Source organism: Aptenodytes patagonicus, chromosome Z (assembly GCF_965638725.1).
Source record: "Aptenodytes patagonicus chromosome Z, bAptPat1.pri.cur, whole genome shotgun sequence".
Taxonomy (NCBI): domain Eukaryota; kingdom Metazoa; phylum Chordata; class Aves; order Sphenisciformes; family Spheniscidae; genus Aptenodytes; species Aptenodytes patagonicus.
In genome coordinates this window covers 42413968-42429728 of record NC_134982.1, presented here as the reverse complement: position 1 = coordinate 42429728, position 15761 = coordinate 42413968, and the positions used below count along the sequence as shown (strand labels likewise).

Below are 15761 nucleotides of genomic sequence, written 5' to 3'. Positions count from 1 at the left end.
ATGGCTCTCCAGCACATTTGCTGTTACTAATCAGAAAGCCAAGGAGTTTGGGCTACACGTAATGGCTGTTGAGAATAATGTTGCTTTTATGTGCATACTCTAAAAACATCTTAATAACACAAGCAGCTTTTTGGTTTTTGTTTTTTCTTTGATACAAGGCCTGCCAATAGGGTTACATATATGATTAAACATTCCTTCTTGGAATTAAGCCCTTAGATCATTCTGTACACCTGAAAATACAGTTACTCTTCCACACAGCCTCTCCACCCTCCCCCTTACTTTTAGTTTTTAAATATAGCTCAAGATAAAGTATCAAGGACCCCTAAATTTAGAAAGAAGTGGGAAATATTCTGTGTGTAGAATGTTTTTCAAACTTCATAGAAAGGCTGAGATCGCTAAATTTACTTATGTGTAGAACAACTTTTGGTTTAAAAAAAAAAAAAAAGAATTTGCCCTAACAAAATTTAATGTTCATCCAACATAACCTTCCCAGAGTACCTCTGACACAGACAGAGCAAAGTGAATTCCGTATTTATCTTTCTCGCCTTCTTTGCACAGAATTCCCTGTCCCACACCCTATTCTACTTTCTTGCTTTATAACTCTTACTGCCTGTCCCGAGCATGTTTGTAGACATCACCCCACCACCAGTTACTCCCAGGACATTAGCCTCCATATCCTGTTTTCCAATCTAGTATATAGCGTCCCTGAAGCAAAGATACAGTAAGTTCCAAAGTCACCATTTGTAGACAGGAAACATGCACTTCCCAAAACCTCCAGAAGTCACAATTAAAAACAGAGAGTGCAAGAAGTAGAAGCAATTTTGGCATGGGTTTGGTGTGGGGTTTTTTGTTGTTTTGGGTTGTGGGGTTTTTTGTTTGTTTTTTGGTTTGGTTTTGGGTTTTTTTAATAATTTATGGTTCATCATCATGATATACTCAGCACCAGGTTCAGCAAGAGGAGCACTAATAGGTGAAGAGCAGATGATCAATTTTCTGGCCAAAAAAAAAGAGGGTGGGGGGAAAGGGGACAAGGAGGAAATACACTGAAAAGAGCTGCTATCCAGTAAGAAGGTAAAACTTCTCTGCAGTCTGACACAGAACACAATGTGGTTTTAAAGTTATGGCCCGAGTCTCACAAACTGACATATTCCTTTAAATGCGAGCAGTTATTGTCATTTTCTGTCTGTTTTGAAAGTTTTCAGTAGGAAACTGACTCTACCTGGTAAGTTGGCTTTGTGTTGCTTTAATTGAACTGTATACCCACAGTCAGAAGCTAATGGTGGCAACACTAACAGTGAGCAACATATTATTTCAAATTCAAGAAATATGGTGAGATGTATACATCTAGGCACTAGCCTAGACACTTCTTTTGCTACTGAACCAACAGCTGAATAAATCCTTAAGGAAGTTTTGCTCCTGATATCTAGTGAAGTCAGTAGACAACTGTCTGCAGAGATCAGAAACATAGCTACTGGGACATTTGTTTTTATCTGAATCAAGTTCCAGCATGCTTCAGATTGGATGCTTTTAGCAGGTGCTCAACAGGAAATCTGGGTATACCAGCCAGGAGCGGCAGACTGACCAGACTGTTTGGTGCCAGTGCATTGACTTTTGCAAAGCAGACAAGAGAAAGATTCAGGGAATGTCAACACTGGAGCAGATGGAATAATTGCCCCATTACTGCAATGCAAAAAGTGACATTTTGGTAAAAATCACTTACCACATGGACAAAGAAAAAGCAATCTAGATCAGTCTAACACTCAAAACAAATGCACGTACGTATTTAACAAAGATTTAGATTACCAGGCCACCTAGCTTCCCAAACCTAAACTCTTGGTGAAGAAATTGCTCTTTCTATATTAAAGCATTAACTGTAAATAAGTAGGCTCACACATATTTATTCTTAAAGTAAATTTTCTCTTTTGCAAAGTTGAGGAGCATTACAGACAAGATTCACTCTCACTGCTACGGTAGAAAAGCAGTTTTTAGCTGTGGCAGGTACACCTGCCCTAATAAAGACCAGGGACATTAAGACTGTTGTGTCCTCACTTTTCACGCCCTTACTTTCGCGCCTTTACAGTGGTGAGTGCTGACCATCACGTACACACCTCGGGGCAGTGAGTATCGTCACATATACACCTCGGGCGAGCGGTGGGAAAGTCAAGGCCCTCAGCCAATTAGAGCTGACCACAGATCAGACTCAACTAGGGTATAAATGGAGCCCCACCGGAGGGCAAGTGGAGTCGGTCCTCCTCGGAGCAGCGGGTCTGCAGGCGGGGACTCTCCCCTTGGGTCAGGATGCCGCCCAAGGAAACTCCTCGAGGTTGAGCGCCCTCATCTCATAGGTGAATGATTGTGCACGTTTTGGATCCTCATTTCTAAAGCTGGCTGTGCAGTATTAATTCCTCGTATTAAAACCATCCTGAACCTGTGGTTTATTGGTGTTATCAGAGTGTTGAAGCCTCATTTCTAGTTAGTTTTCTGCTAACCAATTTTGGTTTAAATAAAGTTTATTTTTGAAACTATCACCTGCCTAATTTGATTCTGTGAGCCTCCACAACATTAGCTTCACAGATCTTCAAACGAGAGATCCTCCCATTCACAAGTAAGGTTCTTCAATCACAAGTATCACTAAAGTATCATATACTCCCAAATAAACCTGTTTCAAGCTCTTTCAGCAAACATCCAACTTGGATACATAATTTCTAGCTCACTTTTTTGCCACGTGGACCATAAATAATTTTCTGCCTTCAGAATTCTAGCTCCCATAAAAGATAATCTGAAATGATTTTGATTTGCCGTATGTTTTTGCTGACACCTTTGGAGTCACTGATCTCTGACAGGAAAAAGTTTGACTTTTCAGAGCATCTTGTTACCTAGTGTCTTTTGATTTTTGATCAATTGCACATGCCAGCAAGTATATGAGCAAGAACAAGACCACCTATGACAATTCCTTTACAATCACTTACATAAAGATTTTGGTCATTTTAACTTGGAAGATTTTTCAACTTTAAAAACACAGGATAACTGAAATTATGATTAACAACTGGAGATGTCTTGTTGCCCATTCAGTATAACAGGGATTTCCCTCCGAGTTCTAAGAAGCGACACATCTCCTATTCTTTAGCACGCCTTCCTACACCATACAATTAGCTCTTGCTCAGTTCTCATGGTTTAGGTTATAGTCCCTGCCTTTCTGTAGCTTCCCAGTCACTTCTAATTAAAATAAATAAATAAGAGACAAACCTATGCAGGCATATTACAATTGTTTAGAATAGCTCCAAAGTCAAGATGTATTACCTGCTAGGAAGAGATAGATAATCTTTTTGAAGTTTTATGTTCTCCTATGCTTCATTAACCAGATACAACCTTCTATGATTGTCAGCTGAGCTGAAATGCTCATTAGCCTTCCACACCACCACGCCAGTCATCTTGCTCTGCCAAGTCCTCTCGCCTTTCCAAGGAAGAGACTTCCTTTTCCCATTCTCAAACAACCCTCTTCCTGCATCTTCAAATTCAGTGCTATTGAGTCAACCACTATCTCTGAAGCTCTCAGCAGAGAATTCAAGATAGGAAAAAGGGATTACCCCAGCCTAAAATGAAAGTCATTAAATTCTACAGGAAACACTATGTGCAGGGCTGCTATTCAGTAAATAACTATTACACTTTTATTTTTTAGGCTACTTGGAGTCTATGATGCTTTTTTCCCTTAAAAATTTGTGTGTGGAGAGTGTAAGATGAATCTGGCATAACAAACATCCTCTGAGCAAGATTAAAACAATCATCCCATGGCAGATCCATCATGTTCCCAGCTTATACTAGCTCAGAATAAGGATTTACCTCCAGTATCTGTGCAGAACACAGTCTGTCCTCTACTCTGTGACTGTATATAGAATCACAGAATAGTTTGGGTTGGAAGGGACCTCTAAAGGTCATCTAGTCCAACCCCCCTGCCGTGGGCAGGGACATCTTCAACTAGATCAGGTTGCTGAGTTTATATTGGGAAAAAAGAGAAAGGAGAGGAGGAATTAGATATTAAAAAGAGCACTGAATGATAAAGCGGTAGCAGTCCCTCTACCACTACAAAACCACAACACCACACACACATATACATGGAGGCTTAACACCACCAAACTCCCATTGACTGTGATGTGCACCTCAGTTTGCTGGTCTAGAGATAATGAATGCCTGAAGCACACCAAGGAAAACTGAAAACATCTGCATGGCTTTAATGGGACTCGTCCAGTTGACAAAAATAACAAACAGTTTCTCCCCGTGTCTGCGTTGGCACATCCTTGAGTCACATTCTCACTCCTCTCCTTCAAAGTCAAGATTCCTAAATGTGAAAATTGGAGGTGAGGCAAAAGAGAAAGAGAGGGAGAGCAGTGGAAGACCTGCCATCTGCTGCTGATTCAGCCCCGTTTGTGGGACCACCCCAGCAGAGGAGCTGGTTTGCACGCCACAGTCCTCGCTGCCTGTTCCCAGGAACAGGCCATTTGCTCAGCCACATTGTCTGGCTAGCTTGACCTGTAATTTACTGAAGTAGGAATTTCACAGAATAGAAGAGAAGCTGAAATGTTGTGCCAGTTAAGTGTCTACCCTTCAAAACAGTGAACTCCCAGCAGCAGCCTAAAACAACGTAGGGTCAGATTCAGCAAAGCAGTCCCTCGGCTAGAGCAGGCTCAGTGGTAAACTCCACAGCTACTGACTGGCTGGTGTAACAACAGCTTCTCTCTGAATGCTAAACCGAGCTTCAAAGACAGACTGCCAGCCAGGGCACTGGGCAAGAATCTGGGGAACAAGGCCACCTTCTGTAGTAATTTGTACACTCTGGTAAACCATAAATGTCACAAAGGAGAAAACAATCCTCATCCATATTCCTTAACATTTTTAATTCCATTTACAACTTTGAACTACTCCTCTCATGTACATAAGAGCAAACTCTTTCAGTTGTCAGGCAGAAAAAAAGCCAGACTGATAAGGATAGATGCATTTGCATTAAAAAATAATCCACAAAACCTAAAACAAAAACCTGAATTCAGCTTTAAGTACCACAAGATTACATTACTGTAGTAGCTCTAGTACTTATACATGCTCCTGATTCCATTCTATCACTTGAAAGCTACTCAAGATACACATTTTCATGACAGTAAGCCCTTTGCTATCACTTTCATCCCCCTTTCTTAGACCTGAGATGCTAGAAAGATACAGATCACAGCAGAATCCTTCAGAACTACACCAGCAATGAAAGAAGAAAAAAAAAAGCTGAATTTGCCATATCTAGGACTAACAGCTACCTGCAGCCATCATCTTTCTCGGTCATTTTGTTAATTTTTCCTACTGCAATAATGGATCTTAACTACAAAAGTCATATTTTTAATGAGAGTCCTCCTAGACGCTAACATAGAATTTTCTGTCAGCTCTCCACCCCTTCTAAAACTATTCCTTTAAGACTTTCTCCAGTATTACCTAGGCAGCAGAAAGAGAATATTCCCCCAGCTCTGAGATGTACACAGAAATTACCAGATTACAGGGTTGCAAAGAACTGTTGCTTCTGGACTCCATTAAGAGCAAGGAGGTAAATTCCTGCTCCGCCTCCATAATGACTCCTGGACAGGTGCTGCAGCGTGACCGATGGTGAAGCTAGACTAATCCCAACAGGTACAAGAAAGGAGCAAGGTGGGGGAGAACACATCCAGAATAAAGGATAGCTGCCTTCCTTCCCTTCTCTTGCAGTGTATCTATTGAGGCTATTCAGCTTTGATGAGCTGCACTGGTAATGGCAGCAAATTGAACTGTTATCGCAAAAGGACTCAGGTATAATATTCAAAGAGGCGTAAAATGAAAACATGGAAGACAGACAGCAGACATCAGTTGGGCACTACGTGATTGGATATGCCAATCTAAAGGTTACAAATGGCCTTCCTTAACTGACAGAAGGAAGGATGAGTGGCAGTTCAATGGGACTTAGATCCCCCAAAAATGTGGGCCAAACATGTGCCTTCACATGCATCAGTGTAATCTTTAGCCTGCACTACAGGGGAAAAAAAAAAGACAGGAAACAAAGGTAGCCTGAAACTATCTGCAAGGCATACAGGACACAAGAGATTTTTAACATTCCTTCAGCACTCCTTAGCTGAAAAGCTCTTGCTGTGTCACTAATTACCACTTAAAACAAAGCTTACAGCTGACTCATACATAAGGCCCAGGTCTTTCTGATGTCATTCGCTGAGTGCAACATACCTCACGTTCCAAGCAGTGGTGAAGTCGGGGTTCAGCAGCAGCAGGGTACACGTGATATCTATCAGTTCTAAAACAATTGAACAAGAGACACAAAGATTAGTAATGATTCACACGAGCAGCGTTCTCTCCGCACTCCCTTACTCCCTGTCCTTCCTCAAAGTCTCTTCTCTGCAAGCTGCTGTACCTATGGATGCCCACCTCTGCAAAACACTGCTCTGTCTCATTCCAGAAGAAACGCTAGCTTAATTTAAGAAGGAGCAAAATCTGCCATATCCTCCCTTTTCATTATTTAAAATAATGGACTCCTGTCTTGCTAACAACTCGCACCTAAAAAGTTTGCAGCCGGAAATTTCTGACCTCTACCTGTGCTGCTATAATCAAACATACAGTACGCCCTCAGCGAGGGACAGCCATTACATAGAATCCTTGAGTATCTAGTGATTTAAATTGCAGACACACTGTATATATCATAAACAGAGAATTCCAACAATTTTAAAATAGGATAGTACCATTAAAAATATACCCTACTGTCAGTACAAGTCTGAGCTGCAGATGGCTGCCATACACTATATTGTTATAAAAAATACACATACTATAAAAAAACTGTAGCTAGGAAAATGAAACACCATAACCATGAAACTCCATACCCATGAATTAGGATCACAAAATAACTGCTATCTAATTGCACAGGAAACACTTTAAATACATTCCAAAGTGACAGCCTTGCTTCAGACTGAGGTTTTAAGACTAATTCACTAAAGAACAAACAGAACATTTGTTTGCAACCCTGCCTTTAAGCACTGCACACTGTAGATTTTCGTATTACACTTATTTTTAACAATGTCGTAAAAACAAGACTGAGGTATATGGTTGCTGAGAATGGAAGAGTAATTTCATTGTAACCTAGTCTTTCCCTTTGCACTCCACTGCACCATTCAAGCAGTTCTGAGTCCCACCAGGGTAACTGATTGGGATTCAGGAGGCATCGCCACTTAAGCTTGAGATACTAAGGACCGTCAGCTGCATTGGCTCCCTTAACCTCTGCTCTCAGGAGGTACAGCATCAGATCAGATAACCTGTCCTGCAATCACAATTCTTAAATTTACATGGTAATTTTGCAATTGAGTAAGAAGAAGAAACTTGCTTCAAAGCTGAACATGACTATCCAGGCTTTCACTGCCAAGAAAGTTTGGCTGCATTCTCTCCTAATCTCCCTGCACTTAACATACTAAATAGATTGTACTCTAGGTGATTTCCAGCAAATAAGAGGCACTTTATTACTTTTTAAGGAAAAAAAGGAAAAGGAAAAAGAGGGTATCCCATGGAACTAGGTCCCTGGTTAGTGCAGTTATTATGACTGTAAAATGAAATTTTAAAAAGTCACTGATGAAATGCAACAATAATGGAGCATATTAATTAAAAATGCAAAGGAACACGGCTTCATGTATCTCTGAACCAAGACTTTGAGAGAAGTTAATAGTTAAGTGAGTCAAAAAGTGGAATACCTTTGTATATTACTGTATGACTGCTCATTCATTTATGTCCAACAAAGTAATTTTGTGCTTCCCATCATGTTCCCACTTATGAGGAACATGTTATGCCATCATATAATGGGGGGGGGAGGAATTCTTTAGTGTACTCTCGATTTTGCACAAAGCTGTTATGGTGATATTTTAAAAATTACCTCAAGGAACTAACTTAACTTTCTATTTTCATGAGTTCTAATTGAGATTTTTTTTTCCTTTAATGAAAGATGTCCTTTTAAACTCCTCTTCATTGCCAGGGAATGAATATTTCTCATACGTGCAAAGCTTCTTCCTAACTTGCTGCCTACATATACAGAGCTTTTTCTTTGACTTACCCAACCCTTGAACCAGCAAAGTACTTCAACACCTACCTAATTTTAGACAGATGAATTGCCCAATTGAAATATCCAGGATTACTCACATATGTAAAATTAAACACCTACTAAGTGTTTTGCTGGCTACTGTTTCAATTTTACATTCAAAAATTTCATTGGCAACATTGAACAAAACACCAGTTTCATAAGGATCTATAGTTAAAATTGTAAGCTGTCATTGTTTCATGTAGATTTTCCATTTTACCTTCTCAAAATATCAGTTATTCTGTATTTTTAAAATATCTCAATTTTACGTATCACGAATATACATAATTAAATGCTCGGATTATTCTGCTATTATTACCTTGTGTCATAAACAGTACACACAAACTGCATTTCAAAATGCACTAGGCCAAGAGCTAATAATGACTCTTCTAAGGTAACATTAATCTTCTTTATGTCAAATTCGCAGTACTACTACATGGCAACTAAGGGTTTCTTCAAGGAAGGAAAAAAAAAAAAAAAAAATCAGGAATTACAAGCTTTGTTGCTAATACAAAGCAAGACTAAATACCTTTATTCGGCTAACTGCATTTTTACCCCACCCAGCCAACTTTCTCTCCAACTGGTGATTATTTACAAAAACAAAGAACAACAAAAAAAACCCACCAAACCCAAAAACCCCAGACACAAAAAACTTTAATACTAGCTTCTCCCCTAGACAAAAAAGTCACATGTATTTTAAACTTGCTTTAAATTATATTTAATCTAGACTGCCAGCAAATTGCTGGCTTAGTATAACTTTTGAAACATGTTATGAAGAGTTCAGTGCACCAAATCTAGGTTGATTGACACTTCCCATGGTGAACTTTATTTTCAGCTACTTATCACTTTGCCAAGAGGTCAGTGGGCTGCATCTAAAGGCTCCAATGCTCAACCACAGTAAGTATTGATGCAACAGGACTGTGCAATAAAGGAGATGTCTGCAGGACTTCTTCATTTGTTACAGGAGGGAAAGGTGTTTGCTGTAGGAGGGAAAGGTAAATGAAACTGTGCAGTGCAGGATAAGAAGAAAAGTAGAGACACAGCAAAATGCTGCAACCAAGAACAGGATTAGAGGCAGTTCTGAATTCAGTCAGAAAAAATTCTGAACTTTTGAGTGTTGGATTTTCTAAATACAATAATGGTTTTAGTAATTATTGGGTACTACCACTGTACATGCTATGTACAAGTTACACAAGACACGTTAAGCAAAAGCTTATTACAACCTAGTTCAGTCTTTTGAATACTTTTTAGAAATGGTTTTCATAGTCTACATTGCTCCACTTAGAACAATATAGTTTGTTTATCCTGCTAAGTCATAATTTCTAGTTAACACGACTATTCTGGTAATGTCAATGGTCTGGAACAGCACCAAATCGAGCCCAACTTAAACAGAAGCTTGTCTACCATTTTGTCCATTTTCCCATTACAGAGGTTCACTGTATCCTGAACATTATCAAAGGAAAGAAGCAGACAAAAGGAAAATCTCAAAGCAATACCCAGTTCTTTCATGTTGATGTTCTTTGATGCTTTGTGCAACAAGTAACAGATGAAGATTTCATGAAATGTGGATTCTGAGCCAGAGATGTCAAATGACACAATTTTCGCAACCTCTGAGCCACTTTTCAGTAGAAAGTCTTATGACAGATCTGGCACACAATGATAGTAATTGCCAGCTAGTTCCCTCTGTGTCAGTAACAAAAACCAATGTATTTTATGTACAATTTAAAAGTACTTTCTGCTGGATACATTTTAAGCAAACTATAGCACCGTAGGTGCTCACAACATACATGTCCTTTTGTACATGAAAGTCTCCCTAGCTGCAAAAGGACAAATACAACCATATGTTTCCAGCTCATTTTCTTTTTAAATATGGGCTGTATCCAGATTTTTATTTTTGTCAGTGTATCACACTAGGATGTGCTTTTCAGAAGAGTGTTGTAAAAGTGGAAACACATTTATGGGAAGTAAGTATATTCTGGGAGTGTGCACAACAATACTTTGCATAAAAAGAGAAGTTTGTAGCAATTTCAGAAAACCATCTTGTGATAATACAAATAACATGCATGCATAAACAAAAAAAAATATTGGAGAAAGGATAAAAACATAGTGTAAAATTAGGATTTCTAAACTGGAACAATAGCAAGAAGAGAAGTAGTCATGATTCTGGATTCCAAGTATCCAAACGAAATCATAACTAAATTAACCATCTGTCACAGTAAGCTATCAATGACTGACTATAAAGCACTTCCTTCCTCCAGGATCCTGCCAGAAGAATATCAGACACCACATCTGAAAGCAGACACTTGAATCAGCACCCTGCTTTTCTTCTCTGTTCTAATTATAATGGCTTACAGTAATTCTAACAACACAAAAGAGGTAACAAGAGACTACATTTGCAATCACTGTTTATTACAAGCATCAACAGAATATGCAATTGAGTTTTGCAGCAGTAATAAACAAATCTATCCCTTCACTACATTCAGAAGAAAACAACTACCTTGCCAAACTCCAAGCATGTACTTTTGTCTATAAAAAGGAATTTGCAGGAAAATCCTTGAAGATATTTCAAACACACAGAAAATGTAACATCTCTTGATAGAGTATGCCTACTTACACCACATTAGAGACAATTCTGTAAGTCCACCTGGGAAAGACTTCCACCTTCATTCCTTCCACCACTGCACTTCAGTTTCTGCTAAAATTTCCTATCAAATGTGAAACTCAATTAGCCTAAAACATACTAACTCTATAAGCTGTACCTTGCTTTAAAAACAGGTTATTAACATGGAGGCCCTAATCATGTGTTACAGTAGTGACACAAAACCTCAATAGACATGAAAATGCTGGAGATCACCTCTTCTCACACATTTTAAACTGACTTTTGTAACTGAAGAAATGAAGGAGAACCGAGTTTCGTTTTCAAAAGAATAAAACCAAACAACTCTCAACAAAAAGGCAGTAATCGAAACTTCATGCCACTCCAGTATTTACCGACACAGTTTTATGATCTGCATTTTGAGAGGAAGAATTCTGCAAGGCTTCGTCTGGGAGGGAAGCAGAGACACTCTTCAAGCAGTCGGTGCACCATACCATCCTGGCAGAATAGGCACGTGCCACAATGTCACCGCAACGAAGCGCCTGGACCGGTGCGAATGGAGCAGGGTGCCAGCACATTAGCACCCAGCTGCCCTTTAGCTAACAGCTATCAGCGGTCTCCAGCCTCCCAGTGCAAGAGTGACACAAATCTCAGTGGTTTGTATTTTGGCTTGAAGCAACATGGTTTTGTCTGCATGGCAATTTGAAGGGGAGGACTTTTCTGTAACGCTTGAGACCAAAATGAAAAGTCTCTCTGCAGAAGATCTGCAGCATAATCAAAATACACCTCACAAACTCCTACCTCAGACCTGCAAAAAACACTGCAATGAGAACCATTGGTCTTGCTAAGACTGCCTGTGCTAGCAGGTTCATCTTTTTAAATGCTAAAATTTGTTTCTGGCTACATGTCAGAGTAAACATTATTTATATTCCTTATATTAAAGCTCTTTTTATTAAATTGTATAAACATCTGCATTATAAAATCTGAATTTGCAATCAGATCACAATCGCTGGTTTCTATCAGAACTGAATGCATCAGCAGCAACTTGGTGGCAGCTATCAAAAAGATCCAGGTCTTACTAGGTCCACCCATAAACCACAGAGAGCAAGTAAGAAATGGAAGTTACTTATGTTAGAAATACACATCCCCTAGGAATAAAAGTCTTGTTAAAGATGTCTGTAATGAGAAAGAATATTCAAGAAAATAAATTACATGAAAATAAAAAATAGAGGGCAATGTAAAATTTACGAAGTCCACAAAACACTTTTCCTAGGCAATCACATAATGACATGACATCAACCCTCTGTTGCGGGGCGGGGGGGGAAACACACACAAAATCTGTTAGACAAAAATAAAATACAGACAATCAACAGTTCAGTCATACCCAACAACACATGAAAACACTTCAATCTTCTTAAGCTACTCTTTCGAATGGAGAATAAACTCAGAGTATCAAGCCTGTGCTTTGTTACTCTAACACCACCCAAGGTACACAGCAAGCACTGAAAGACTGTATGTTGCCAGTGGAATGGGTTCCTCTTTATCATGATCTGGCTTGCAAAGAGGTAGAAAGTTCCTATGTATGGCCTCTCCCCATCCACTAGAAGGCAAGTACATTCATGCTCACATTACGAACCTTCTCCGCCATTTAATGCTACTCTTTTCAAAACGCTTGCATTATATATCCACGTGTCTGTAATAAGGAATTAAAGTCTGTTTAATAACTCCAGATCCTGCCCTCAGGCAAAGAAAAGCAGGCAACATTCATTGCCTTAAGAATGTTCCCTTGCTAAGATTCACTAAACACCTCAATCTCCTTTCTCCATATTGTCCCTGAATGCAAAAGAAGCTCAAGTGCACATTTATAGACTCAACTAACGCCACCTGACTGTCCCTTACCCTACGCTTTAATGAGGGTAAGTGCACAACTGGCTTCATCCACTTAAAGTGAAACAGGCTATAGTAATAAATAGTTAAAGAAGATAAAAGCAAATGGCAGTTACATCAAGAAAGAGATGTTACTAACCAGACCTCTTTTCCTGATCTACACAGACCTACTCTCAAAACCAATCTGTTCAAGATGGCACAGCATGTTAGTTATATGATGACTAGATGCTAGAGTCTGTATCAGATGTCTGCTAGCATCCCACTATTTAAAACATAATTACTTAACTCACTAGTTCATCAAGCAGCCAGGAGGATTGCCTTTGCTATAGTTGCAATCAACATAACCCAATGGATGGTGGCTGTTGGGTATGTTCCAGGAGGGGAAGATTTTCTGAGACAGTCATTTTAAAGCACAATGAACACAGTCAGTGCTTTATGATTTAGGTTAGTTTCATGCAAACAGGAAAAAAAAAAAAAGGTAACAGCCCCAAACTGAAACCCAGGTGCATGTGAGATGCTAATGGTCTGAACTCTGTGAGTGGTCATGAGGTGTTCTTCAACAGAAAAGATATCCCTCTTTCTGGGACACAAAAATGTGAAAAATGCCATAGCAGGTAGAAGATACTATAAAGGAGCCTCAAAAAGAGTATGAATAAACACCAGGAATAAGACACTGAGATAAGCCCAGAGTAAGAACATTTTTTATGCTGACTGCTATTTAGAAGAGACCTGAAACCATGAACAAAAAAATTAGTTTCCTAAACTACAGCTACCCTTTTTCATTCTTACTCTGAACAGAATAGGAGACTTTGTAAGCAGTCAAATGTCTCCCATGTCACACCTGATTCTAAGTTTTTAAACAACTTCAAAATAGACAACATATACTAAAGTATTTTTCATGCAAGTGAAACAAACTAAAAACCAAACCAAACCAAAAAGATGAAAAAGGAAATAAAGCTTTACAATTACCCAGCTGTATGGACTAACGACTTCTGGTACCCCTACATCTGAAAAACACTGCACTTGTTTCTTACTTTAGATCCACACATCACCGCAGTTTTCCTTCTGTCTCGGGAAAGCAGGACAAAATTCATTCTGTAAAGATTAACATCACTTCCCTAAATCACTCACTGAAATAAGTCATCTCCCTCTAACCCTTCCAGCTTGGGCAAGAGAGAGAGGATTTACATTTTCAACTAAGTAACCCTACAACTTGTTTAGTTTGCCAAGATGCACAATCCAAAGCCTGCCCCCCCCCCCCCAGTAACACACAGTTCTTTCAGAACAGGTTAAATTGGCTTTAAGAAGGGTCAGTGTAGTGTCAAAAAAGGTAAATGATCTGGATGAGGGGATCAAGTCCACCCTCAGTCAGTTTGCAGATGACACCAAGCTGGGCAGGAGTGTTGATCTGCTCGAGGGTAGGAAGGCTCTGCAGAGGGACCTGGACAGGCTGGATCAATGGGCCGAGGCCAACTGCATGAGATTCAACAAGGCCAAGTGCCGGGTCCTGCACTTCGGCCACAACAACCCCATGCAGCGCTACAGGCTTGGGGAAGAGTGGCTGGAAAGCTGCCCAGTGGGAAAAGGACCTGGGGGTGCTGGTCGACAGCTGGCTGAACATGAGCCGGCAGTGTGCCCAGGTGGCCAAGAAGGCCAATGGCATCCTGGCCTCTATCAGAAATAGTGTGGCCAGCAGGAGGAGGGAAGTGATCGTGGCCCTCTACTCGGCACTGGTTGAGGCCACACCTCGAATACTGTGTTCAGTTTTGGGCCCCTCACTACAAGAAGGACGTTGAGGTGCTGGAACGTGTCCAGAGAAGGGCAACGAGGCTGGTGAGGGGTCTGGAGAACAAACCTTATGAGGAGCAGCTGAGGGAACTGGGGCTGTTTAGCCTGGAGAAAAGGAGGCTGAGGGGAGACCTTATTGCTCTCTACAACTACCTGAAAGGAGGTTGTAGCGAGGTGGGTGTCGGTCTCTTCTCCCAAGTAACCAGCGATAGGATGAGAGGAAATGGCCTCAAGTTGCACCAGGGGAGGTTTAGATTGGTTATTAGGAAAAATTTCTTCACCAAAAGGGTTGTCAAGCATTGGAACAGGCTGCCCAGGGCAGTGGCTGAGTCACCATCCCTGGAGGTATTTTACAAGACATGTAGACGTGGTGCTTAGGGACATGGTTTAGTGGTGGACTTGGCAGTGCTGGGTTAACGGTTGGACTTGATGATCTTAAGGGTCTTTTCCAACCTAAACGATTCTATGATAAATAAAAAAAACGTGCATTAAGAATCACATAAGATACTATTCTCCAACTGGGTAACTTACCATCTTTGTTCAGCCATTGCTTTCTTTGTCTGTAGAGGAGAAGTTTATTGTGGACATATGGCAAGAGAAACTTGACACACCAGCTCTCCACACCAAGCTTGTTTTCTACCAGGACAATAGGGCTCCGGTTATACCTGGCTTCAGGGCAGGGTATTAATCCAATTTCATCTCTTAAAAAACAGAAAGAAATATAATTAAACTTATTTCCAGTAGATGTCAATTATTTTTCTCAATAAAGCAGGCTAGCAATGCTTCCCACCCAGTCAGTCCATCATCTTTTTCCAAGTTTTTACTGAAATCTGTAGTCATTATCCTCAATTCACCTTCTTGAGTCTTGCTGGACTGCAGGTACGATAAAATGCATTTTCAGAAAACCATCCTCTGCAAAACTCATGCAGTATATTAACTTCGCAAATGATTCAAACATGTTTTAAGGCATGAACAAAGATTTAAGCTGAGCAAAAAAAGTAAATGTATTTCACCTCTGTACAATTTATTCACACACAATATAAAAGCCAGCTGCGGTTTTGAGTTAAGAGCCACTACAAAAATTTCGTATTAGTTCCCCAACGCTGTAGTGATAGAAAACCAGAAATATTTTAAGACTTGCTGAAGACTCTGGAAGTAATAGCCATGATTAGATGAGGCAGAATGAATTCAAAATCCTTTAAAAGTTCTCTAGGAAGATTCCTTTTCATGATTATGGCTATTCTCACCTTAAGATTATCGGGAAAGTTTCGTTAGATTTTCCAAGAGATCCTAAATGAGGAAGGTCCCTTTTTTTGTATTTTTAGATTATCACCTAAGCAGTTTAATTCAGCTGAATTAAAT

The 15761-nt window shown here is 39.9% G+C and overlaps 1 protein-coding gene across 3 annotated transcripts in view; it reads right to left on the bottom strand.

Moving 5' to 3' along the window:
• Positions 1-15761, bottom strand: part of PTAR1 (protein prenyltransferase alpha subunit repeat containing 1) — a 33274-nt gene that overhangs the window by 10966 nt on the left and 6547 nt on the right. For 2 of the 3 annotated variants that reach the window (XM_076363261.1, XM_076363262.1), the window contains exons 2-3: positions 14931-15100; positions 6244-6310 (exon numbers count right to left, since the gene is read on the bottom strand). In XM_076363261.1, the coding sequence (XP_076219376.1) occupies positions 6244-6310; positions 14931-15100 (237 nt within the window). Of the gene's footprint in view, positions 1-6243; positions 6311-8447; positions 8588-14930; positions 15101-15761 lie in introns of those variants that run through there. The other variant, XM_076363263.1, reaches the window with a different exon arrangement.